Below are 27,244 nucleotides of genomic sequence, written 5' to 3' on the forward strand. Positions count from 1 at the left end.
GTAGGCTTTGGAAAAGATTATAAAATTAGCCAGTCTGCAGTTGTTTATGTTTAGACTCAACAAGGATTGGGGAGGTAGACATACTGTTACTGAAAGAATGCTGATTATTTTAAGACCCAGAAGACTAAAGAAACTCTTGGTCTTTCTCAGGCCTGTGCCCTTTTCATTGTCAAAGAAGCTTTCACTGCTCTCCTCCCTCCCCTTATTATGTAGGAGGTCATTTGGGATCTATCATTTAATATAGATGAATATCTGGTCCATCTGTTAATTAAGGATGTATAGATATATGGATTTTTCTTATATCTGCTATTAAATTTTACTTTTTTTCTATTCTGTTCATTGTTTGATCTCAGAAGAACCATGGTGGGGTAGAGAAATTTCCCCTTTGTGCCCAGCAAAGAGAAGTAATACTTTTTTACATAGAGCAAAGTAGTTGATCAAATTAACAAATTTCAGTGATTTTTAATGTAATTTATTATTATAATTTAATTCATTCTGCCAATTTCTTTAATGCTGTCTTTCTTTAGATTTTATTATTATATTAGATTTTTATATTATAAAATATTATTTTAATATAATCTATAACATTTTCATTTAATTTAATTCAGTCTGCCAATTTTTTGTTTTTGTTTTTGTTTTTTTGTTTGTTTTGGGCTCACGTGGTGATGTTCAGGGGTTACTCCTGGCTATGCGTTCAGAAATTGCTCTTGGCTCGGGGACTAAGTAGGATGCTGGGAATCGAACCCAGCTCCATCCTGCATCAACCGTGTGCAGGGCAAACGCCCTATTGCTGTGTTACTGCTCTGGTCCTTTCTGCCAATTTCTTTTATGCTGTCTTTCTTTAGATTTTTCCTCCTTCCCAGGAACCAGCATTAGGTATCCCTAATGCTGTCTCCATTAATGTAGAACACCTTGGAAGATTTCTTATTTAGTGATATTGTTGTGTTTGAAAAATAATTGTCATATTTTTCTTCAGAGTATGAGGAATTGTTCATATTTCCCAACTTTATCTTAACAGACAGTTAAATAGTAAGAAAGACATAGTAGGGCCCGGAGAGATAGCACAGCGGCGTTTGCCTTGCAGGCAGCCGATCCAGGACCAAAGGTGGTTGGTTCGAATCCCTGTTGTCCCATATGGCCCCCCGTGCCTGCCAGGAGCTATTTCTGAGCAGACAGCCAGGAGTAACCCCTGAGCACCACCGGGTGTGACCCAAAAATCAAAAAGAAAAAAAAAAAAAAGAAAGACATAGTATATTTAGTTATTAAATACTTCATTCTGTAGTAGCCTGTGTTCTTTTACATTTAGTAAGTTAAAACCCAATAACAATTCTTTGTTAAATGGCGTCATTTCTTCTGCTTAAAAGGACTAATAATTAGAAAGCAGAACACAAGAGTTTTCTTGTCACCTATGAGGTGGGAATAGCATTCAGAATAAAGCAGTTTGCTGAGAATGTTCCATTTTTTACTACTACACTATTCTGCTACCACTATTATTTATTATTTGTTGTTAAACTTAAGACCACTTCATTTCCCCTCTTTTTATCTAAATCACTTCATTCTTTTGGTGTTCAGGTAAGATGCTGCTCTGTAGGGGTGTGCACTGTAAGTTCTGTTCTGATTATAGACTTAGAGGTGATTTTCTGGCTTCACAATGATTCAGTTCTCTTTGCCCTAGATTTTTCAGTTCAACATTTTTATAGACACCTAAAGGTTCTAGAAGTCACATCTACAAATAACAAGGACTTGTCTGTGTAGATAAGCTTCAGTGTCTTCTTTCTTAGGCCCTTATTTTAGTCAAACATTAAGGAATGGTACAGAAGTTCCTCATCTGTCTTTAGCTCTTCATATTTTTTTCTGCAGACCAAAACAGTATTTTTGGGGGCCAGAGAGATAGCATTGAGGTAGAGCGTTTGCCTTGCATGCAGAAGGACGGTGGTTTGAATACCAGCATCCCATATCGTCTTCCCCCCTTGAGCCTGCCACGAGTGATTTCTGAGCATAGAGCAAGGAGTAACCTTTGAGCTCTGTTGGGTGTAACCCAAAAACCAAAACTAAACAAAACAGTATTTTTTTTGTTGTTGTTGCTATTGAGCTCCCAAAGTATATTTTTCTTTTCTTTACTTTGCTTGTTTTATAGAAAGAATATCCTTGCAGAATTTTTTGAAATGTTTCAATGTTTTTGAAAACCATTTTAATGTTTTTTAAACAGTACTTTATTATATATTCATCAAGAAAATGATGATATATTATTGGTTCATTAATGCATAATTTAAAGATATATGAAATTACATATTCCTGTGATAATTGTATAATAAAATAATAAATTAAAAACTGACTGGAAAGAAATTTTTATTTTAAATATGAGAAATACACAATGTATTTTCTTGTTTGTTTGTTTGGGGGCCAAATCCAGTGACTTGCTCCTGGCTCTGTGGTCAAGGATTACTCCTGGCAGTGTTTGGGGGACTTTGTCTGATGTCAGGGATCAAACCTGGGTTGGCCACAAGCAAGGCAAGTGCTCTATCATCTATACTATCTCTCTAAACCCTATTTTTTTTTATAAATTGCTTAATATAAAATATGTATGTCATAAATTTATATAAATACATATACAACTGACTAAATATGTAGCTAAAGCTTTTATTTTTTTCCTTGGTTTTTGGGTCATACCTGGCAGCTTTCGGGGTTACTCCTGGCTCTACACTCAGAAATCACTCCTGGCAGGCTTGGAGGACCATATGGGATGCCCAGATTCGAATCACTGTCCTTCTGCATGCAAAGCAAACACCCTACCTCCATGCTATTTCTCCGGCCCCAGCTAAAGCATTTTAATATTGAATCATAATAGAATAGTTTTAAGATCAAACACTCAGTAATTTACTTTGGTAGTAAGATAAACACAAACCTGAAAGTAGGGATTGGGGAGATATTTCAGGGGCACATGCATATAACATGTAGCTCTGGGACATTGTAGTTATGAACCTTGCCAGTGCAACTTCATTGGCCTCTGGGTACTACCAGGAGGCTTTGGTGGTTCCCAGCATCACAGGGCTGATTGGCACCAGGCCTATAAGCACTCAAATAATGAGAAGGCCACGTGTCATTGGGAGTATCCAACTGAGTACTGCTGTGAAGAACTTCATAAAGAACAACAGTTGAAAATCAATGTGATTCTACTATCTCTCTCTAAACATCAGTGAGTGTTGTAAAGTGAGACCAGCACTTTTTGAAGAAAAGTTTTATTAAAGCACCATTATGTAGAAAGTTATTCATAGTTGAGTTTTAGACAATGTTTCAGCTCCCATACTGCCACCAGTGTCAACTTCCTTACATCAGTGTTCCCAGGTTTCCTCACACCCAACCTATCTCCCCAGTGTCCTTAAGAGACACTTTTTTCTTTTTTGGTTGAAGTTTAGATCTCATGATTTCAGTGCTCTTTTCTGTGATTTGGAATTCAGCTGTATTGCACCTCTACACCACTAATGTTCCTGAATCCAATTTTGCTTCCCATATCTCTCTTCTTACTTCTTTTCTTGATTTTTTAAAATTCTCTGTCATTTATACTCTGGGTCCAAGAGTGATCTAGATCTTGTCTACTTATTTTCTATATCGTCCATATGTGAGATAATCCTGAATTTGACCTCCTTCTAGCTAAACTTGCAGTTCCATATTTTCCAGTTCCATCCATATTGCAGTGAATTGGCATAATTATTTTATTTCTAACAACTGTATAGTATTCCATTGTGTATATATATGCCACATTCTAAGTTGATTACAAATATTAGCTTTTGTATCAAGTAGTGCAATGAATAATGGTGTTCACATGTCTTTTTCAGTGAGTGTTTTTGTGTCCTGAGGGTAGATACGAATAAGTGGAAATTCTGGATTATCTGGCAACTCAATTTTTAGTTTCCAGAAATATCTCGGTACTGTTTTGAGACATTTCCACCAGCAGTGGATGAGAGTTTTTTTTCACCCACATCTCTGCCAAAAAAAATTGTCCCCGGTGTTTTTGCTATGTGCCATTCTCATTAGTGTAAGAAGATATCTCATTGTCATTTTTGGAATTCCCTAATAACAAATGATGATGAGCATTTTTTCATGTGCCTGTTGACCATCCATTAATCTTCCTCAGAGTAGTTTCTGTTCATTTCTACTTTCCATTTTTGATAATGTTTTTGGGCTTTTTGCTGATATTTGTGAAGTACTATAAAAAATAAAATCTATTAACTTAGCATCGATTGACATTTTAGTAGCTTAAAAATATAAAATATTTTTGTTTGTGCATAAACCTCACTTTAATCCACCTCCAATCTCAAATGAGGCTGAAGTTTGTGAGAACCTCTGGAAAATAAACAGACTTCCTTCATAGTGTGCCTTATCTTTTATCTTTATATATTTTTTCTACTTTTTTATTTCTTGGGCCATTCTTGTCAATGCTCAGGGATTACCCTGTCTCTTCTCTCAAGACTTGGGGAAGCATATGGGATGCCTGGGATTGAACCTGGGTTGGCCACATGCAAAGCAAGTGCCCTACCTACTGTACTATCTAGTAAATTTTTTATATTAAGCTTTGATATATCCTGTGTTTTTTTTGTTGTTGCTGTTCATATATAATTTATCTTTTCTTTCCCAAAGAGTCATAGAAATAATTTATGACTAACTGTGGTACATACACACAATGGAATATTATGCAGCTGTCAGGAGAGATGAAGTCATGAAATTTTCCTATACATGGATGTACACGGAATCTATTATGCTGAATGAAATAAGTCAGAGAGAGAGAGAGAAAAACGCAGAATGGTCTCACTCATCTATGGGTTTTAAGAAAAATGAAAGACACCCTTGTAATAATAATTTTCAGACACAAAAGAGAAAAGAGCTGGAAGTTCCAGCTCACCTCAGGAAGCTCACCACAAAGAGTGATGAGTTTAGTTAGGGAAATAACTACATTTTGAACTGTCCTAATAACGAGAATGTATGAGGAAAATGGAGAGCCTGTCTAGAGTACAGGCGGGGGTCGGGTGGGGAGGAGGGAGACTTGGGACATTGGTGATGGGAATGTTGCACTGGTGATGGGTGGTGTTATTGACATGACTGAAACCCAAACACAATCATGTATGTAATTAAGGTGTTTAAATAAATTAAAAAAAAAAGAAAGAATTTATGACTGATATTTCACTATTTATTTTTCTCTGAAAAGCAGAGTGAATGGTACTATTGAGTTTTCCCAAGGAAATTTAGTTGACCAAGATATATGAGTTTGGTAATCAATGATAATCACGATGCATTATTAACTAGATTATTGTCATTTGAGGCAGTGTGCTAGATGGACAGCAGTGTTTCCTCTGGAATCACAGAATAGTTTTATATTCTGGCTGTTTTCTCTACAAATTTTGTGTAATTTTGAACAACCAGTCAACCTCTTTGAAATTTTTTCCTCTTTACATAAATGGAGGTGACTCATAGTATTTTATTTTGTTTTGTGAGCTACACTAGTGATACTTGGGGGCTATACCCAGCTATGTGCTGAGGACAGTGTTGAGAGGAACGTGTGGTGCTAGGAATTGGACCTGGGCCTTGTGTTTGTAACGTATATGCTCAACCTGTTGAAATGTCTTTTTAACCCCTCAAAACATAACATTCTCATGTAGTTTAAATTTGGTAGCATATGTAAAATATTTAACAGAATGATTTATATAGTTATTGTTAAATAAAGGATTGTTATTTTGGCTATTGCTGCCCTATCACATAATAATTATTATTATTTTTTAATGTTTTCCTGATCTTTAATCTGAACCAAAGAGTGGCAATAAGAGAGACTGGGCAAACATACTTTATTCTTAATATTGCATTTTCTTTCTGGAAGGGATCAAATATTGTCTTATGTTAGAATAACCAACGACAAAAAACCAAAGCATAGCAACAATTATAATAACAAAAATTCCCTAATTTATAAACTTTAACTTAAGGTAAAATTAAAATTATCTCTATTCAGTGAGTATTTTCTAGTCATAATTATAATTTTGAAAACATTAAACATAAATTATATTTTGTAATTTTACCTTTTTTATTAACTAATGACATGACATTTTTATTATTTCAGAATGATGATATTGAAACAGATATTAACAAACTAAAACCCCAGCAAGAACCAGGACGAACAATAGAAGAACTTAAAATGTATGAACACCTTTTCCCTGAGCTTGTTGATGATTTTCAGGTATAAATATAGAAAATTCATTGTTCTGAGTAATCTTTAGAAAAAGTTCTGTTATTCCCCTCTATTATGTTTATTATTACTTTCTATTTTTATAAAGGAAAAGCACTACATTGTGCTTTTCATTCTAAGCTGCAAATTGCTTATCTGTAAAATGAGACTCTTGAATTTAGCTCTTTAATTTGGGGGCTAACCTAAAAATCTTTTTATTACTCTGGTTCATCAATTTTAATATACTTTTTTGGGGGGTCACACCCAGCAGTGCTCAGGTTGTGTCTGGCTCTGCTCAGAAATCGCCCCGGCATGCACGGGGGACCATATGGGATGCCAGGATTTGAACCACCGTCCTTCTGGTTGCAAGGCAAATGCCTTTCCTCCATTCTATCTCTCCGTCCCCACTTTTAATATACTTTAATTTTTCATTTTTATTCTTTCTCCTTTTGTTGTTGTTGTAGATTATCAGGTTATAGTAACTAGGGGTTGCACATAGGTTGCATTGCACTGAACTTGCACTCTTCATTTCATTACTTGCATTGGGTGTACTCTTAGTTGAGGCACATGGGTTCTAGTTTTGGTGCTTTTTGCAGTTTCATACACATGCTTGACAGTGGTTGCATTTTCTAGTTGTGATACTCACACCTTTTTTTAAGTTGCAGTGCTTGGAAGTAACACATCCTCATAGTGGTGGTTACAAAAGTCTCACGGCCAGTGTGACTGGAAATCGCTTGAAATGTAGTCTCTTACCTTAAAATTGTATATGATTGGTCAGTTCTCTCACATACTTTAGATTTTTTTTTTTGTCTATTTTCCTTAAATGAAATCTTTTCCTTATTTACAGATCTGCCCGTTTTTCGAATGGTTTTATTTTCTGGTTTTATTATAATAATGTGATTTACTAAGTTCTTCATAACATAGTCATTTCGGGAATTAAATTCAAACACCAATCCTACTATCAGTGTGACCTTCCCTTCACCAGTGTCCCCAATCTCCTACCCATCACCATACCCTGCCTCTATGCAGGTTCAAACTTAATCAGTGTTCAGGAATCCTGCATGCCCCTGACATCTTGGCCAACCACATTGATGGTTAATTTGTGAGGGCCAAAAATGTAGTAATGCTTGGGCCCTGCAGTGTATCTTGAACCCTGTAGTACTGAGGAATTACTTAGGCTTGGGAGCCTACCTGTGAGGTCAAACTGTGTCAGTATCAACCCACTCAAACTGTGGAATTAATTCCATCACCCCAAAAGTTTCTAGACTTGCATAACAGCTAAATCTATCTCTTTCTATATCTGGATACTCACTTCTAACATTCTAGTGTTATATGCCAGAGGCTATCTTACTGAATTCTATCTTACAATAGTTTGATTGTAATCTATTTTGCAATCTATTTTACAATAGATTAAGATTCCAATTACTGGGGCCGGGCGGTGGCGCTAGAGGTAAGGTGCCTGCCTTGCCTGCGCTAGCCTTGGATGGACCGTGGTTTGATCCCCCGGTTTCCTATATGGTCCCCCAAGCCAGGAGCGACTTCTGAGCGCATAGCCAGGAGTAACCCCTGAGCATCACCGGGTGTGGCCCAAAAACCAAAAAAAAAGAAAAAAGAAAAAAGATTCTTATTAAAAATGGGAAGGACAGTGCTATAGTTATCTAGTGTGTAGATAGACCAGGGATGTTAATAAACATGAAGTTTATCACATTGTGACTTTTATCCCTTTCCCCTGAAATGCAGAACTAATATCAAACAAAAAAGAATGATAACTGCAAAGTTTTACTGCTTTGGTCAATAAATTCTAGCACTAGTGCTTTATTTAATGAGTGCATTAGCTCTTTAGTTATTTATCCAGTTACCTACTTTCAGTCAGCCAGTCCTATCAGATGGTGCTTTAGACTCCAGGCAGTAGTTCTCTGAGTTTTCAAAGCTACTCTTGGTGGTGTTGGGGATTGAACTCAGGGTTACATAATGTAAAACGTGTTTAGTTAGATACAATCTCATTTAGCTTTTGTTTTCTTTATCAATAAAGTTGCTTCATTACAGAGACCTCTTAGGTTGATATAATTGTGAGTCCTGTTTTCTTGGATGCATTTTATTACTCGGGTCTAATGTCAAGATACTTTATCCAAAAATGTTTATGTTTGGAGGGGGCTGGAGTGATAGTACAGTAGTAGGGCGTTTGCCTTGTATGCTACTGACTCAGGACAGACCTGGGTTCAATCCCTGACATCCCTAATGGTCCCCCGAGCCTACTAGGAGAGATTTCTGAACACAGAGCTAGGAGTAACTTCTGAGCATTGCCGGATGTGGCCCAAAAATTAAACCAAAAAATAGTTTATGTGTGGAAAGTTAAAAAGGGTTGAGGTCACATCCCCAATTCTGTTCAAAACTTACTACTGGCTTTGCTCAGGAGTCACTCCTTGGCTGTGCTTAGAGTACCATATGTGAAAATCAGGGATTGAACCAGGGTCAGTCAAGTGGAAGTTAAATACCTTTATCACTGCATCTCTTTGGCCCCAAATAAACCCACTGAGTTTTTCTTTACATTTGTTTTTTTTTTTTGTTGTTTTGTTTTGTTTTGTTTGCTTTTTTAATTGGGTAGGGGGACTGAGAGGCTAGAGGTAGGGACATGGTTTGGAACCACACCAGTGGTATTTAAGGCTTACTCATGGCTCTGTGTTCAGGGATTACTTCTGGTGATCTTGGAGAAGCATATGTGGTGCCAGGGATCAAGCCATAATTGGCAGTGTGCAAGGCAAGTGCCTTAACTCCTATAACACAGCTTAAATGTGTATTTTTGACCAACTTATGAGAGTTCAGATCTGAAAGTTCCAAGATTACACTTTTATTTCTATCCTCAATGTTAAAGCACTGTAGGCTATCATTTTTTTAATAAAAATGTTTATCTAAAAATATATTTTATCTATTTTGAATTAATCTGTGCTCCTCTATTTTTGATTATGTCTGATCTTTGCTTTCCATCACCAACAGCATTTAAAACTACAGGGACTGGAGTGGTGTCACAAGCTATAAAGCATCTGCCTTACAAGCGCTAGCTTAGGAGAGGCCACGGTTCGATCTCCGGGCATCCCATATGGTCCCCCAAGCCAGGAGCGATTTCTGAGAGCATAGCCAGAAGTAACCCCTTAGTGCCAACGGGTGTGGCCCCAAAACAAACACAAACAAAAAAAAACCTACAGCCTACCTTCCCAACATTCCCAATTCTGCTCACCTTCCCTTACGTTTTTTGCCACAATACTTTACCCATCTTCCTTTACTTTTGATGGGTGAGAGCACTCCCAGGAAGTGTTTAGGAAGTTCAGGGCTGCCATTGGTGACTCTAGGCTATTCAGTGTGTCACTTCAGTGCAAGAGCCCAAGGATGTGATGATGCTTGGACCATGCAGTGTTGGGGATCCCTGGGACACTTCAGTAGTAGCTTGGGGCCTCCAGGCCTACACCCAGCTGTACTTAGAAAACTGTATGATACTGGGAATAGAATCTGACATATGCTCTTAACTCTCTACTTTCTTTTCCCTTGCCTTCCTCTCTCCTCCTGTCTCCTCCCATTTCTTCTCTTTTCCTCCCTTTCCTCCCCTTCCTTCTCTTCTCTATCTTCCTATCAGTCTTGAGTGCCAGAAACTTACTCACATAATAGATCTATTAATTATTGCAAAACAGTAGGCACTATTAAAATTTGTTGAATTAATGAATGGAAATCAATTTTGTTTCTCCTATTGAAGTTTGATCATTTTTTTGTATATTTAAACTGTTCCATTGAAAGAAAGGTAAAATTAAAGTAAGTATAATGAATTATTTTATAATTAGTTTGTCTTTTAGTATCAAACTTGGAGCATTCCCTGTTTTGACCATTCAGTTTTTTTTGAATGTTAGATTTCTAAAGTGACATATAAATACCTTGTTTTTGTTATTATAATAAAAAATTAAGCATGCGTTTTTCTCCTTAAAGGACTATGACTTAATCTTCAAAGAACCAAAGCCTTTTGTATTAGAGGAGAAATTGCGTATCCCCATTGTTGTTCCAACTGCAGGCGAGGAAGCATATGGGAATTCAGGCAATTTAAGAAAAGGAACTGTGATAAAAGCGAATGCTTCTCCTAAAGGAGATGATGACGACAAGAGCGCTGTACTTATGGATCTGGCAAAAGATGATATGAAAGATAAAGACAGAACATTGCAAGAGCCGCTAGTTGATCTTAGTAGAACTGGCTCTTCACTTCATAGTTTAAACAGTGATATTGTGAAGGCTTTGGACCGAATTACACTGCAGAATATTCCTGGTCAAACAGCACCTGGTTGTTCTACAGGAGTGAAGAAGGACCACGGTCTTCCTCTTACCACCCTTACATGTTCTAAAGCAAACCCACTGCTGGCTCCCTGTGGAAATGCTTTGTTTGAGGGAAGAGCAGTTCCCTTAGGGAAGCTTTGTTGTACTGGAGTGGAAACCGAAGATGATGAAGAGAGTGAATCTGCTTCATCCTTAGAACTGTCATCAGTGGACGTGTCTGATGGACCAACCCTTCATGACTCAGATCTCTATATTGATGTTGTAAAAAGTACGAAGTCTGTTCCAGAATATTCTGAGGTGGCTTATCCGGATTATTTTGGTCACGTTCCACCTCCATTTAAAGAACCCATTTTAGAAAGGCCATATGGTGTACAAAGGTGAGTTACAGATTACTCCCTTCTTTAAACCAGATCATTGTCAACTATGAGATACATTTAAAATATATACTATGGATAATTAAGAAGAAATTCTCTGAATTGAAGTCAGGGTTTTTCTCTGTTGCTTTAGAAATGTTGCATTATTTTGACGTTGTGTTTATAGTTTTTAAATTCATCACTTACTCAGTATAGTAGTAAACCTGATCATTGGACAATTGAATTGAATCTCAAAATACAAAAATCATTAATTATTACCTTAGTGATATTTGTAGTTTAGCAATTTATCAGTTGAATTTGATTGCATATGTGATTTTAAAAATAGAATATAAGTGAGTAAAATGGGCAGCATTATTTTGTTGTAAATTGTAAAATAAAAATAAAATTTGACATCCTTAAGAGTAGTACCTAAAGTTTTTAAATATTATAAGTATTACTAAACATAACAAGGAGATTAACTTACTAACTAGGGAATAGGTAGCACATAGAATTTTTTTGGTGCAGTGGTGGTATTTTTAGTGATTTTGGTTAAGCTTTTTTGATGGTTGATCACCAATATCTATAACTATTTCTGTACTTTGATACTTGTATAGTATACATTGGTAAAGGCAGATATACAGCATTTAATTTTTTTTAGGCTGTTAAGTACCTTCAAGGCAAAGCAGTGCATTGGTTATTTCGATATTAAGTATCTTCATTTTTTTGGGGGGGGTCACACCCAGCAGCGCTCAGGGGTTACTTCTGGCTCTACACTCAGAAATCACCCCTGGCAAGTTCGGGGGATAATATGGGATGCTGGGATACGAACCACCATCCTTCTGCATGCAAGGCAAATGTCCTACCTCCATGCTATCTCTCCGGCTCCTAATTCTTCATTTTCATTTGGCCATTTGATCTATGTTTATGTGCTACCAGTTGACTCTTTGACCACAGTTGTAGTGTGATGTACAACACAATACCCAAATGGGATTTTGTCTTTAGGAAGGAAGGGGTATATAAATGACTGCTGCTTGGGGAACACTGGTGGTATTAGACACTGTACTATCTAGATGCAGTTGACCTCTTGTAGTCCTAGGATGGCTTATTAGTATAGTTGAAGAACAAATACCCAGAGGTACTAAATATGCATAGTTGTAGATCCTGAACCTAAAAGGTACAAGTATCTGGGAACCAGGAGGTAAAAACAGTGCTTATCCTTTCTCCTGTTGGTGGAATGATCTATGGCCACTTTGTACTATGTACTTCATGACCTTGTGTTTTGTACGGCTTTGTAGGAACCGTACAGTGCGCCCCTATTGTGGATGTGCTTTTCTCTGTTGGGCACAGCTGATAGACACTGTAACAGCAGCTTTCATTACCAGTGGATCACTTTTTGTCCAAGACTTGCATTCATAAATAGGATCCTTATTGGTCCAAGTATTGACCTAGACATGCAAGGGAAGGAGGACTATTTGGCTGAATATTTACGAAATTCAGCTATCTACTTATTTACCTATTGGTTCTCCCTTTTACTTTATTTTTATTTTGGGCCACACCTGGTGATGCTCAGGGTTTACTCCTGAGCTATGCATTCAGAAATTGCTCCTGACTTGGGGGATCTTATGGGACACTGGGGGATTGAACCACGGTCTGTCCTGGATCAGCCGCATGCAAGGTAAACGCCCTATCGGACCGCGGTTCGATCCCTCGGTGTCCCATATGGTCCCCAAGCCAGGAGTAACCCCTGAGCGTCACCGGGTGTGGCCCAAAAACCAAATAGATAGCTTCCCTGGTTCAGGGGTGAATGGAGGATGCCCATTCTTCTGAGGCCTGTGCCAGGTCATTATTGTCAGTGATCAGGGTGTAAGGACCCTTTGCACTACAAGATTTGTGTGTTCCTATCTCTATTAGATAAGAACTTATTTGTATGTATAGTATTTTCCCATTTTAATGTGCCTATGCAAACAAGGAACAATGCCACATGGTGTTATAGGCCCATATTGGGGCTGCAAGAACAAGTCCAACAATCCTCATGACATGGTTCAAACATAAGCATTAAACTGAGGGACTCTTTCACCAAAAATTCCTTATTGAACAGCTCACAAAGAGAAGAAATGATAAAAAGTGGGGAAAATCGTCACTGTATAAGAGAATATTTAGTAAGAGTTATAGCTGTCAAAGAAAATAGACATAAAATATTCAAAAGCCGTACGTGTCTATTTTATGTCTTTGAAATAGTTGGAGTTGTTAAATCCAGTGCACCACTTTGGTCTGCGATTAGGACTATGCAGTACTGAAGTTAAAAATGGTAAATGGGGTTTACTGATGCTTGGGGGTGAGTTAAGGAGTAAAAATGAGCTTTACAGGGGTGTGCAAAAGGGCAGAATACAAGGTGGACATTCTGCATACACAAAACATAACTTAAGGATAGGGAATACTGTTAATATATACTGTGCATGTGGGAGCAATAGCTCCCGCATGGTTTTGAACATGTAGACTGGTAAGAAATTACCAGAGACTGCCTTAGTGAAAATGAGCAGCTCTCAGCACCTCCCAGGAGGGACCACCTGACAATCACCTTTTCTGGCCGCCTGGACTGGCTCCCAGGGAAGGCCTGGAGGCCAGGGGGCAGGAGAGGGGAAGGCTGGGGGGCCTACCAAGGTTCCCAGCACCCTCAAGCTAGGGAGAAGGCCTTCAACAAGGGGTCTCTCCAGACCCCATGCCGGCTAGAACTAGCCTCCAGATCAAGAAAGCAAGTTCTCTTTTTTTATAGCTCCTCAGAACACTCTTATAGTGACTATTTCCTATTCTTGGCAATAAATGTAGCAGTGAAATTTGTAAAAATTTATATTGCTCTGTATTGGTTTAAACAAACAAAATGCAAATTTGCTAGCCCTATATTATATAGGCTCTTAAGTATTTTTTGGACTGAATGGGTATATATTCTATTGTTTGTTTATTTGATTGTTTTTTGGTAGCACATCTGGCAGTGCTCATGACTGCTCCTGAATTTATGTTCAAAGGTTGCTTCTGGCAGTGTTGGCAGTATTCAGGGAGCTGGCATACTAGCTGTCAAATCTGTACCTCACATTTCCATTTTGCCTATGTACTTTCTCAGATCCTAGACTGTAATTTTTTGGTTTGTTTTATTTTTGGGTCATACCTTCTAGGGATTTGTGCATATTCCTGGCTCTGCATCATAGCTGCAGCACTCTATCTCTTATCCCCTGGCTGTACATTTTAAAAATTACTCTGTACAAACTTTTCTGAGCCCAAAATTCGATTCATACCAAGTGTACTGAAACTCAAGTTATAGTTCCTGTACATATCAGAAAAACTTTGTTAGAGAAGCTTATTTTAATAAAGAGGTTATGTAAAATAAAGTGAAATTGTTCTATAAATTTTAGTGCCTTAGCACAAATTTGAATATAAAATTCTTTTTCTTTTTGTTCCTGAGGACTAAGGGTAAGGCAGAAATTTTCCTCAAAACTTAGTATTAGGTCTAGTCTTTTTTGTTTGTTAGTTTGTTTTGTTTTTGGGCCACGCCCGGTGACACTCAGGGGTTGCTCCTGGCTTGGGGGACCACATGGGATGCTGTGGGATCGAACCATGGTCCATCCTAGGCAAACGCGGGCAAGGCAGACGCCTTACCTCTAGTGCCACCACACCGGCCCCAGGTCTAGACTTAAAGTAAGGAGTAAAGAGCTGAAGCCAAGCCGTATGGTTAGGGCACTTGCCTTGCATATAGTCCACTTAGATTTGAATATCTGGCAGAAAGCACTCGCAGTGTTGAGGCCTGAATACTGCTGGTTGTAGTCCCCAAATAAAGGAAACAAACAAAAGCAGAGAGAAATGTGTATAGTCCCTAAAATACAGTATTAATTTGAAACCAGTGTCCTGCAGATAACTTTAATTTACATGTGACTTTGTTTTTACTTGTAGAGTACTTTGTCTTTTTCTCATCTGTCAACATTCAAAATCAAGTATTTCATGTAGAAATCCAAGCGTATGGTTTTTTTTTTTTTTTTTTTTTTGAAAATTTGGCATGGCAATTTAATGTTTCCTAATTCATTTAAAGTTAAGAGTGTACTGTTATTTATTTCTGAATTAAATGAGACTTGATGTTATTTCATAACAGATACATACATTTATACAAGAGACTAGTTTCACATCTTCCTGAAGTTAAGAAGACTCAGCATTCAGCATTGTTTTGGCAAACTTTCTTATTGCCCATTTTGGCAAACCTCACTCTGCATTTTCATGAAATGAATAAATTCATAGTTCTAATCTGAATTAACAATTTTTAGGTGAAACAAACTTTAATTTAAATTAGTTAATAAAGGGCTGGAGGATAGCACAGTGGTTAGGTGTTTGCCTTGCATGCGGCCAACACAGGATGGACCCTGGTTTGAATCCCGGTATCCCATATGGTCCAGGAGTGACTTCTGAGCTCAGAGCCAGGTGTACCCTGATCACCACCAGGTGTAACCCAAAAGAATGCTCTGAGAAGTGTAGTGTTTTAACTCTGTATGCACCTTCCCGCAAAGCCCTTTGGCCTTTCTGCCTGGTGTGTTATGCCACACTATTTTTTGTTTCAAAACTTGCTTCTTTTGCTACTTATTTCTAGATTTAAATATTGGTTGGGAAGATTATGGAATCTGTTAGAAGCTCCATTTTCTCGGACTTGGGGGATTTTTGGAATTTTCCAATTTGTTGGACTGATCACTGAGAGGTTATTTATAAAGAATCTGTTCTTCCCCTCTCCCCCTTTTTTGGGTTACAACCAGCACTGCTCAGGACTAACTCCTGGCTCTGTGCCAGGGATCAACTCTTGGTGGGGTTGGGCCAGGGGATATTATAAAGGATACCAAGGACGAAGCCCAAGTCAACCTCATAAAAGGCAAGCACCTTACCCTTTGCACTAGTCCTTCGGCCCAGACCCTAGACCTAGAGTATCTTGCAGCAGTATCTTGAAGCACAGTAAGTGGGAATTTTCCTTCCATATTTCCTTACCAGCCACAGAAGAGACAGGATCTGCAAAATACACGTCAATTGTGTCATTGTTAAATTTCCATGGCGGGAAAGGGGGCTTTCAGTATTATCTCTAGAGACTCAGCCTTTTCCAATTTTTATCACTTCTAATGAAGCTGTTACATTTGCAGATCATTTGCTGAAGAACTTCAGTGTGAATGTGATCAAATTGCTAGGATTGCCATAGCATAGCTGTGTAGAAAGACCTGATCCACATTTGAGCTTCTTTTGTTTTGTTTTCTGATTTTGTAATTGAGCTTCTGCTATGTCTATTTTTACAAAATTCAGACTCTGACAATTGATTTTAGTATTGCTTGTTTTGTGTTGATAATTTGTATATGAAAGCAACTTCTATAGAGGAATGATCATTTTTACTTTAACAAATTTGCTCATATTTCTCTTATGGTTTCAGGACAAAAATTGCCCAAGATATTGAAAGACTGATACACCAGAGTGATATCATAGATCGAGTTGTTTATGATTTAGATAATCCAAAGTAAGTTCTCTATAAATGACTGTTTTTATTATAAAATTTCAGTGTTATTTTTAAAAGATTAAAAACTATACTTCTAATTTTTTCTCATTGTTTTTATTTCATCATTTGAGAGAAATATAGTATAATAGTGAATTTTATTTAAATATGTCACAGGTTTTTTTGTTTACTTCTAAAGAATTTTAGGCAAAGGTCACAAATTGATGCTGTTCTTTTAAAACATTTTTATTTAAATGATGGAGATTTAATGTAAATTGCTTTTTTCCCCTGTAGTATTGAACTTTAATTTTCCTAAGACAGTGAAGTTAGAAGGAACATATACTTGCTTGTTTTCCACAGTCTTTACTTGTTCTTGTCTCTTACTAACTGCATGTATCTGTGTCTGATAGACTAAGCAAGTGATGTAAAAATAGAAACTTAAGAGCCCTAAGTGTGACATACTTTCATCATGATTTTGGTCTAAATCAATGAAGGATTAGTTTTTCTATTTTTGAAAGAAAACTATAAAAGCAAGAATTCAAATAGAGAAAAAATGAACTAAAATGATATCTGGTGTTTATTAGATGAGCAAAAAATTTAAAATTTACTAAAGTAATGAGTATGTAAATTCACCTTAGTAAATTGTGAGAATACCACTTTCACTTTTTATTTCTAATTAAATAAGACAATAATTTACTTTCTTATAATAAATTATAGTTTATTATGTTATGCTATTGAGATATAAATAATGATTTCTTATGTCATTATTAAGATAGCACAATTTAATAAGTTATGAGAATACCACCTTCACTTTTATTTTAATTAAAAAAGGCAATAACAGAGCTCTCAGTTAAAAAAGCATCTTCACCTAGGAACTCTCTAGTTTATTAAAACTATTGCTATTTTACAGGGCATATGTATTTGTAAAAATAAGTCTGGGGACAGGGAGCTGAGGTGCTTGTCTTGCAGGCAGCTGACTCAGATGCAATCCCTGCTGTTACATGTGATTCCCTGAGCCTGAGGAATAAGCAGAGCTAGGAGTAAGCCCTGAGCATCTCCATATTGACTTCAATATGAGGCACAAATTCTTGCCTCACAAAAACACAAAAATTTTTGTGATTAGATTTAAATGTAGGAACACATCTCCTTTTGTCGTTACTCCCCTCCCCCCACCACCTGTAAAGTCTTGCCAAAGTTTGCTTTACTTGTTTTAGTTATGTTGCTTTAAAAGGAGTGAGGAAGGTGAGATTGCAGTATTGCTTTATTTTTAATCAGTATGTTTTTACATATTTTTGTTTATCTGTTCAGATTAAACCTATTTTATTATACTTAAATTTCTTTAGTTACACTATTCCTGAGGAGGGAGACATTTTGAAGTTTAACTCCAAATTTGAATCTGGGAATCTGCGCAAAGTTATTCAAGTTAGAAAGTAAGTCATTTAAAATTTTCCCATTTTGTATGCAAAGAAATAGTTTATTGATTTTCATCAGATTTTTTAATTTCTATTTTCAGAAATGAGTATGATCTTATTCTGAACTCAGATATAAATAGCAACCATTATCATCAATGGTTTTATTTTGAAGTCAGTGGAATGCGTCCAAGTATTGCGTACAGGTTTAACATAATTAACTGTGAAAAGTCCAACAGTCAGTTTAATTATGGTAAGAAATTTTTTTTTAATTAATTGAGAGGGTATGCTGGCATTTTAACTTAACAACAGATGTTCTTTAACAGTTATTAGCATGTTTGGAATGTTTTTCTGTTTTATATTTTTCTTTAATTCTATAAATTCAGATATTTTGAAGTATTTGAAAGAAAATCAAACTACTTTGTGGTGAAATGAGTTATCCTTGTATACGCAAACCCTTTTCAATAAATAATATGGTTGATGAGACCTATTATGTTTATGCTTAAAGTTGAGTTTTAAGAGATCAAGAGAGATGATGTAAAGTAGACTTGTATTACTTTTATTGTAAATAGATTCACAAAAAGTTTGAAGTATTGTAAAAGTTACTGAAAGGCTTAAAATTCTTTTCAAATTTCCTTCAGAGATTGCACCTTTCATAATTGTAGTAACCATGACCAGGAATTGACATTGATACAATATAGGCACAATATTCTATGTCATTATTTTATATTTGTAGAGTCTTATAATTGTCACCCCAATCAAGACACAGAACACTTTTTTTTTTTTTTTGGTTTTTTGGGCCACACCCGGTGTTGCTCAGGGGTTACTCCTGGCTGTCTGCTCAGAAATAGCTCCTGGCAGGCACGGGGGACCATATGGGACACCGGGATTCGAACCAACCACCTTTGGTCCTGGATCAGCTGCTTGCAAGGCAAACACCGCTGTGCTATCTCTCCGGGCCCAACACAGAATACTTAAATTGCCATAAAACCTTGTGCTATTTATGGATCATTTCTTATTCTATTTAGCTATAGTCTTGGTTTTTGCACCGATCCTGGTATGAAGCCTAGGATAGAGTCTTTCATTATGTTTCCAGAAGTTCTGCTCAGGTGCAGTTGTCTCAGCCAGACCTCTGGGATTAGAGATATTGGTTGTTGTACAGGTCTGTTCTTTTTTATTTTAATAAAATATTAATTGTTTAAGTAGAAAGTAAAAACTATTAAAGGAGCTATTAGCTAGATGTATAATGTTCTTATGTTCTTATGAAACTAAATTTTATTTTTTGTTTTTCTATAGCACTAGCAAAGGAAGAAGGGACTAATATTTTAGTAAGCTCCCATTCAACATTTTACTAAATTACAATTAGTTTTCTAGTTAATGTTCCTGGTACCAGGTTTATTCTGAATTTGCTACATGGATGATATTGATGACTAAAGAAAATACTTGTAATGTAAACTTTGCAGCTGGAAGATTTTCTTAGTTACATGTACATGACCTATATAAGGAGATTATGTTATTTTATTTTCTGTAATTTTTATATTTTAACATGAGAGTTGCTTAAATTTTCAAATGTTGGCTTCCAGTAATTAGATGATCTTTTTATTTGGCAGAATCATTCAAAAGGGGTAGATCCCCCAAGTTCGGGGAGGAGGGTTAGGTTCTCTATTAAATTACTCATTAAATACTTAATTTTCCCATGGATAAGGATCTCACAAATGTATGATTTTTTTGGTAAATTCATATTTGAGACTTTGTCACTGTATATAATAGTGCCATATCTGTAGTTATTCTTCCTGTTTCTCCTCTCCTTCTATTTATTTAATTAATTAATTAATTAATTTTTCTTAGGGAAACACTGTTGGGTGTTTGGGGCTTTAGACTGTTTCCTCTCTTTGGGCCCTGATCTCTACAGGGTCCTCTCATGGGGAAGCATTTTCCAGCAAGTGGAAATTTCCACTTTGCATTTCCAGCAAGTGGAAAATTTTAATATTTTATTCAAATTTAAAATAATTTTAAGTTACAAGTATGTTTGCAGTTGGGCCTCAGTCATAAAAAAAAGAGCTCCCTTCGCCTGTGCAACATTCCCACCCTTATATTGCCTCTTTTATTTGAAGGGAGTTTGTTCAATTACCACTAGGTGGCAGCGTTGCACTGCATTAACTTGAACTTGAGGCGCAAGCTCTTTTACTGTTGCCATATATCTCTCATGCCTTCCAGTCCTAGGAAATAATTGAGCTACAGTCTGTATAAATTGATTGTAGAAAGTCAATAAAATAGAGCTTTAGAGTCTGTCCTGGCTCACTAGAGTGGATTAGTCTCCTTGTAGTTATTTCATTTTAAGATGTGTTGATATGTTTGTACAAATAATTTTACTCCTTTCTCCGTATCTCTTTTTTTTTGGAGGGGGTATATTTCACATCAGGGACAGTATCTAAAATGGATCCCCTATGTAAAGTATAGCAAATATTTGTTAATTGAAAGAAGTAAATGATAGACATCTATAAAGGACAGCATTATGAAGAAAATCCCTTTAGTGTAACACTAAATGAACATTCACAAAATTATCAATGTATAATAATTTCTTCCTAAATATGTTGAAATAATGCCATACTTACAGAAAAATTGTAATATTTGTCCAGCGTTGAGCATCTGAAAAGATGCCCCATCTCCTCAGAATGCTTTCACTATGTTTTCCATACTCAATGTAACCAGTTCACGAAATTTTTATTGATACATGAATCCCATCCAGTAGCTTCTCACTGAGATTTCCCTTTCAAAAAATTACTGGCCTTTGTAGCTAAAGGATCTGACTCAGATGGTATGTTTTTCTGTTTAGTTGTTAAGATTCTTTACAAGAAATAGTTTGTAGTCTTTAATAAGACTCATGACTTTGATAATTTTGAAAATTATATGATAGTTATTTTTAATAAAATCAGGAATGTGCAAATTTTTTTGTTACCAGGATATAATGACAGGTTCTCAGTTGGAGTTGTCTTTTGTGTCTTGTGATTTGATTTAATTTTTCAGTCTTGGGAAGAGTCATAAAGCTTTGTGTCTGGTGACAAAGAATTTGCATCTCATGACTGCAAACAATTCTTTTTTACTTGACTAAAGTAGTGTCTTTCAGGATTTTCCTTTTGTTTGTTTTGGGGCCATACCACTTGTGCTCAGTGCTTACTTCTGGCTCTGGATTCAGGAAAGTCACTCCTGGTAGGCTCAGGGGACCAGATGAGGTGCTAAGGATTGAACTTGAGTCAGCCACCTGCATGGCAAACACCCTACTTACTGTTCTACCTCTCTGACCCCAGAGTTTTCCATTTTAAAGTTACCCATTTTCTCTATTATTAGTGTTTTATTTGGAACACTAATATTCAAGCTTTCATTGTATAAGTATCAATATACATTTGGTTTCCTGTTGTACCCCTGGGAGCTGCTGAAGCCCTCAGCCAGTGGAGTTCAGCTGCAGGTCTGCACCAATGACAGCACCCATGACTGTGAACTGTGAAGGAGCCTGTGAAAAGAGTAAAGGGGGCCAAGCACACCTCAGGCTATGGAATCAGGGTGGCAGCTCTGGATTTCAGGCCACTTCCACTTTCTCCAATTTGTTTCCTGCAGCCTGGGCCTTCCAGAAAGCTGTTCCCCCCAAGGACTGTGGCAACCTAAATGGGTGGATAGATGGACAGAAAGACTGGGAGTGTTTGGGTAGGGGCCTGATGTGACCCATATTTCTGCCCAACTTTGGCTATCTAGAGGTCGCGCCTCCCCCCATCCTTACTCAGGACCCTCCAAGCCTACTTTTGGGGGCTTTTTCTCTGACCAGTTGTCAATGTATTTAATTGTATCCAAAAGTCTTGTTATTTCTGTGCTTGTTTCTTGGAGGGGGGAGGATGACCACTTGTTCTGTCATTTTTTTGAAGTGTGTGTGACTCATCAAAAATTTGACTACAGGGATCCAGTTCATTCTGATTTGTGTCATGCCTCCATTGTTCTTTAAGAGTGCCTTTGCTCTTTTGCACAGGGAGCTCAAAACTCTCCTTGTCTTTCTTTTCCCTAGACTGGAAAGAGCCTTTCTTCAGTCTGGTTTGTCTCCAGGGCTTTGTTTCATTTAAAGCTCCAGATCTGTTTGCACAGTGTGCATATTATTGATCTCCTACTGGATAAAGCTTGAGGAGTGCACGTTTATATGTTAAGATATTTATATAGAAAATTACATTTGTAGTAGTTTTTATATATTTTTGATATGTTTGTACATGTGTGCTATGTACATATGCTCACAGTCTTCATATAATCAGATGCCTTCCATTTTTCAGGCCTCTAGCATCCTTTCCACATTTATTACTTTCTTAATATAAAGAATTGGGGGCTGACAGAGAGGTATTACAATGCATAAGGTGCTTAATTTGTAAGCAACTAACCCTCATTCTGTCTCCAATACCACATATGTCTCCTCAGATCCTGCCAGAAGCGATCTCTAAGTGTAGTCAAGAGTAGGTCTTGAGTACTGCAGGGTGTGTCCGAACTCCTCCAGGTGTTGTGTCCCCTAAAATAATGTTGGTTTCTGTTTTCTTCAATATAATTACATATTTGATCATTTGCCATACTCTGCCCCTTTGGGATAGTAAGAAAACAGCCATGCCATTCTGGTGTTCCCCTCTAAACTCAGTATTAGTGGAGTAGAGTAGAGTTAGATCGATAATCATAAATGTGTGTTATACTCTTACCTACCATAAGGAGTATACACACACACACACACACACACACACACACACACACACACACGTTATTTTTTTTATCTACAGAAAAAGAAGAAAAAATTTTAAAAACTTCACTTACTGAATAGGAAGTAAGTGTATCAATTGATAGATTTAGAAAAAAGTTTTTAGATATACTAAAAAACTGTAATGTATTTTCTTTAGTTTTTCTGAATGTTTACTGCTTTCTACAATGGCAAATAAAATTTTTAACTCAAATTTTCTGAAAAGAATTTTTTCTCTTTTCTATCATTTTCTCAAAGGTATGCAACCACTCATGTATTCAGTTCAGGAAGCCTTAAATGCTAGACCGTGGTGGATGCGTATGGGAACTGATATTTGTTACTATAAGTAAGTATTCTAAGAATAATAAGACATCATTCCACCAAAGGGGATCTTATCTGCAATCTAATTCAATTCAAAGATCAAAAGAGTTATTTCATTCTTTAAATTGTGATATTCTTGAATTACGTCTAATGATAACTCTTTGAAAATTTGAGGTTAATTGGGGTTATATGCAAGTGGAAATATAATGTGTCATGGAGACAAACTTTTCTTCACCACTAATAGTTTTCAGCTTTTTTAACTTTAAAATGATTAAGATCTAATTGACAAAATATGAAATTAGAAATTCTTAGAGATAATTTGTAGTTGACTTTTTATTTCTTCTGTGATATTAACAATAAACTTTTTGTCTTTACCCTCAAATATGCACTTTAATTTCCAAAATATTTTACCAGGAGCTGTACTCCACAACTAGATTAATTTATACAGTAAGTTCAGTCTTGACGTGAGTAATGTGTAGGTGTAAATGCTAGAAATCATATTAAATGAATAATCGGACTATTTATTAGCTTTATATCTATTTATTATAGCTTCTCATTTTGGCTGTTTCTAGGTTTCCAGATCACTTCTGCTATTCCAAAAACTGGAAATCGAGCTCCCATACGATCCAGCTATACCACTCCTAGGAATATACCCTAGGAACACAAAAATACAATACAAAAACCCCTTCCTTACACCGATATTCATTGCAGCACTATTTACCATAGCAAGACTATGGAAACAACCAAGATGCCCTTCAACAGACGAATGGCTAAAGAAACTATGGTACATATACACAATGGAATATTATGCAGCTGTCAGGAGAGATGAAGTCATGAAATTTTCCTATACATGGATGTACACGGAATCTATTATGCTGAGTGAAATAAGTCAGAGAGAGAGAGAAAAACGCAGAATGGTCTCACTCATCTATGGGTTTTAAGGAAAATGAAAGACATTCTTGCAATAATAATTTTCAGACACAAAAGAGAAAAGAGCTGGAAGTTCCAGCTCACCTCAGGAAGCTCACCACAAAGAGTGATGAGTTTAGTTAGAGAAATAACTACATTTTGAACTGTCCTAATAATGAGAATGTATGAGGGAAATGGAGAGCCTGTTTAGAGTACAGGCGGGGGTCGGGTGGGGAGGAGGGAGACTTGGGACATTGGTGATGGGAATGTTGCACTGGTGATGGGTGGTATTCTTTACATGACTGAAACCCAAACACAATCATGTATGTAATCAAGGTGTTTAAAAAAAAATTTTAGTTGTGGAGCTCAGCTCCTGGTAAAATATTTAGAAAATTAAAGTGAATGAATATTTGAGGGTAAGGACAAAAAGTGTATTGTTAATATCACAGAGGAAGTAGGGCATTCCCCTTTTAATAGCAAAATAAATAGTATGTAAAATAGTAATATAGGGGCCATAGTGATAGCACAGCAGGGAGAGTTCCTGTTTGCTGTCAACCAGGTTCAATCCCTGGTATCCCATGTTTCCCTGAGCCTGCCAGGAGTAATTTTTGAGTGCTGAGCCAGGAGTAACCCCTGAGTGTCACCAGATGTGGCCCCACAACAAACAAACATATAATATGTACTTAATTTGCACTTAAGTAAATTTGGCATTCAAAGACCACGTATTACATAGTTGCTCATAATACATTTGTTCCAAGACCAATCCCATGATCATTGTAAAATTTCCTTCAACATTGTCCCTGTATTCCCACCCATTCCCAAGCCTACCTCCTTGTCAGGCACAATAAGAATATATTTTATCTCATTCTCAAAGTTGCAGTTAGGCATTGCTTGTTAAATTTTAGTTTAACAAAAGTTTTGTTAAAGGATTGCTGAGTTTTGACTGTTAGAGAATTGTTTTAAAGTTTTAGTGACTTTATACTCCTTTAAACTGTTTGTTTTCCTTTAGCATAATAGAACCACCTATCATTGACCACCAGTCATTTTTCTTTTCTACATTGTGAAAGTTAGAGTAGGTGATGAGTTCTAAAGATTTCAAAGGATAATGGCAAGAATTTTTGTGTAGCTAAGCCTTTTTTCTTTTTATTACTTCTAGCTCTGGGACTAGAATTCATTTCAGTCTGACAGATATTTAGCAGTTACTTTCTGTGTACCAAGCCCTGTTCTAGTTGCTTTTTGCCTACAACTAGTGAATTTGTGAATTTATGATATTTGCATCATGCCTTAGTTTTTCTCATAGCCAAGCTTCTGATTCCTGTATCATCTGTAAAATGAAAACAAAACTAAATTCTACAAACATATGAAGAAATATGATCTATAAGCTTCCACATAACTAAAATGTGGTGATAAGATATATGTTACATTTTGGTGGGGAAAAGGAATTGGCAGGGACCAATTGTGAAATTTACTTTTTTTTCCCCAACCTTCAGTATCTTGGTGGTGAGCAGCTATTTGTAAGACAGTGGTTAGGTTCATCAAGACTACATTAATATAATTTGAAAATACCTTGAATATTTATGTGAGTGAAAAGTTTATTGGTTATGCCTTTCTTAAGCATATGGTTCAAATAATACAAGATTTGATATTTTAGGAATCAAGTTGATTTCAGATATCTAAAGTGGAAAATATTGGGTAGATTAAGATTAACCATTATTAACAATGTTCAAACATGCTATATTTATCTCACCCAAGAAAAAGTCTTCATATGCCAAAATATATAGTCCATTCTTCAGATTCCCTTGATTATATATATTTATTTATTTATTTATTTATTTATTTATTTTGGTTTTTGGGCCACACCCAGCGGTGCTCAGGGATTACTCCTTGCTGTCTGCTCAGAAATAGCTCCTGGCAGGCACGGGGGACCATATGGGATACCGGGATTTGAACCAACCACCTTTGGTCCTGGATCGGCTGCTTGCAAGGCAAACGCCGCCGCTATGCTATCTCTTCAGGCCCCCTTGATTATCTTTTAAATGTAGTTTGGTAGTTGTTTTGTAATCATGCCACAGAGAACCGCATGTAGCATTTGATTTTAGTTGAGTATCTTTAGTTTTAAAATCATAGACTTATTTTTTTTCAACTTTTATTTGTTAAAAAAAAAAACAACTAGTTCAGGAGACAGATCGATAGCACAGTTGTAGGGCGTTTGCTTTGCATGTGGCCTATTCAGGACGGATGTTGATTCCATCCCCAGCATCCCAAAAGTTCCCCTGAGCCTGGAACGATTTCTGAACGCCTAGCCAGGAGTAATCTCTGAGCATCACAGGGTATGGCCCAAAACCCCCCCAAAAACCCAAAACCTAGTTCATTTGTCCTTCAGGATATTACACATTTTGTATTTTTCAGTTTGTATCCCTACGGCATTAAATTATTTATATCACTAATTTTCTATAAAATAATTTGCTAGAAGCTTGATCAACCTCAGATTAGATTTTCAGTGAAACTGTTCCATAGATGTATAGTAACACTGATGCATCAGTGATATATCAGATCAGAAAACACAATGTCGAAATGTCTCGTCTCCGGTTACTTTTCTTTTTTTTAATTTTTAAGATTTATTAGTGCATTGAGGTTTTGTCACTTGATCCACTCATAAAGTATCCTGTGGTATCTGAGTTATAGCAGTCATTGAGAATCATTACCTAGACCTACTAATGTGTGTATATATATATATATATATATATATATATATATATATATATATATATATATATATATATATATATAATTACAGGATTGGGTTCTAAAACTTTTTTTTTTGGTTTTTGGGTGGGTTCTAAAAGTTTTATTGGTATATAGAATATGACTCAATTAAATTAGTAATTCAAAAAGTAAAGTTTACTGTTTTCGGGGGATGGTGCTTGGGGCCATACCTGCTAGTGCTCAGGGTCTAGTTTCTGTGTTCAGGAGTAATCCTTGATTGCACTTGGGGGGAACAATATGTGGTGCCAAGTATATGCATTGGAGTTGGCCTCATGCAAGGAAAACAAGCAATGACATTATTAGCTGATAGTCAATAACTGTTTCATTATTGGCATGTTGACAATGACATGTTCTACTAGTGACATGTGCTTGAATGTGGCTTAATTTGTACAAATTGCAGTGCCAGTATCAGTGTGTTAATCTGTTTTTAGGGGTCTCTATGTTAAATATCATGAAATCCATGGTTTTTTTTTCATCTTTCCTGAAGTTATCTTTAAAAAATGTGTGAACTATGTTTTTCTATGAGGAAATAAACATATTTTATGCTTTGCTATTGCAGAAATCACTTCTCAAGGAGTTCAGTTGCTGCAGGTGGACAAAAGGGAAAATCCTACTATACAATTACATTTACTGTCAATTTTCCACATAAAGATGATGTTTGCTACTTTGCTTATCATTATCCATATACATATTCAACTTTACAGG

The 27,244-nt window shown here is 36.4% G+C and overlaps 1 protein-coding gene across 1 annotated transcript in view; it reads left to right on the forward strand.

The window, feature by feature from the left end:
* AGTPBP1 (ATP/GTP binding carboxypeptidase 1) overlaps positions 1-27,244 on the forward strand; it is a 131,938-nt gene that overhangs the window by 75,173 nt on the left and 29,521 nt on the right. The window contains exons 14-20 of the mRNA XM_049784133.1: positions 6,107-6,223; positions 10,184-10,899; positions 16,319-16,402; positions 17,722-17,808; positions 17,892-18,040; positions 22,802-22,889; positions 27,099-27,243. Of these exons, the coding sequence (XP_049640090.1) occupies positions 6,107-6,223; positions 10,184-10,899; positions 16,319-16,402; positions 17,722-17,808; positions 17,892-18,040; positions 22,802-22,889; positions 27,099-27,243 (1,386 nt within the window). The remainder of the gene's footprint in view (positions 1-6,106; positions 6,224-10,183; positions 10,900-16,318; positions 16,403-17,721; positions 17,809-17,891; positions 18,041-22,801; positions 22,890-27,098; position 27,244) is intronic.

This window comes from Suncus etruscus, chromosome 1, assembly GCF_024139225.1.
Source record: "Suncus etruscus isolate mSunEtr1 chromosome 1, mSunEtr1.pri.cur, whole genome shotgun sequence".
Taxonomy (NCBI): Eukaryota; Metazoa; Chordata; class Mammalia; order Eulipotyphla; family Soricidae; genus Suncus; species Suncus etruscus.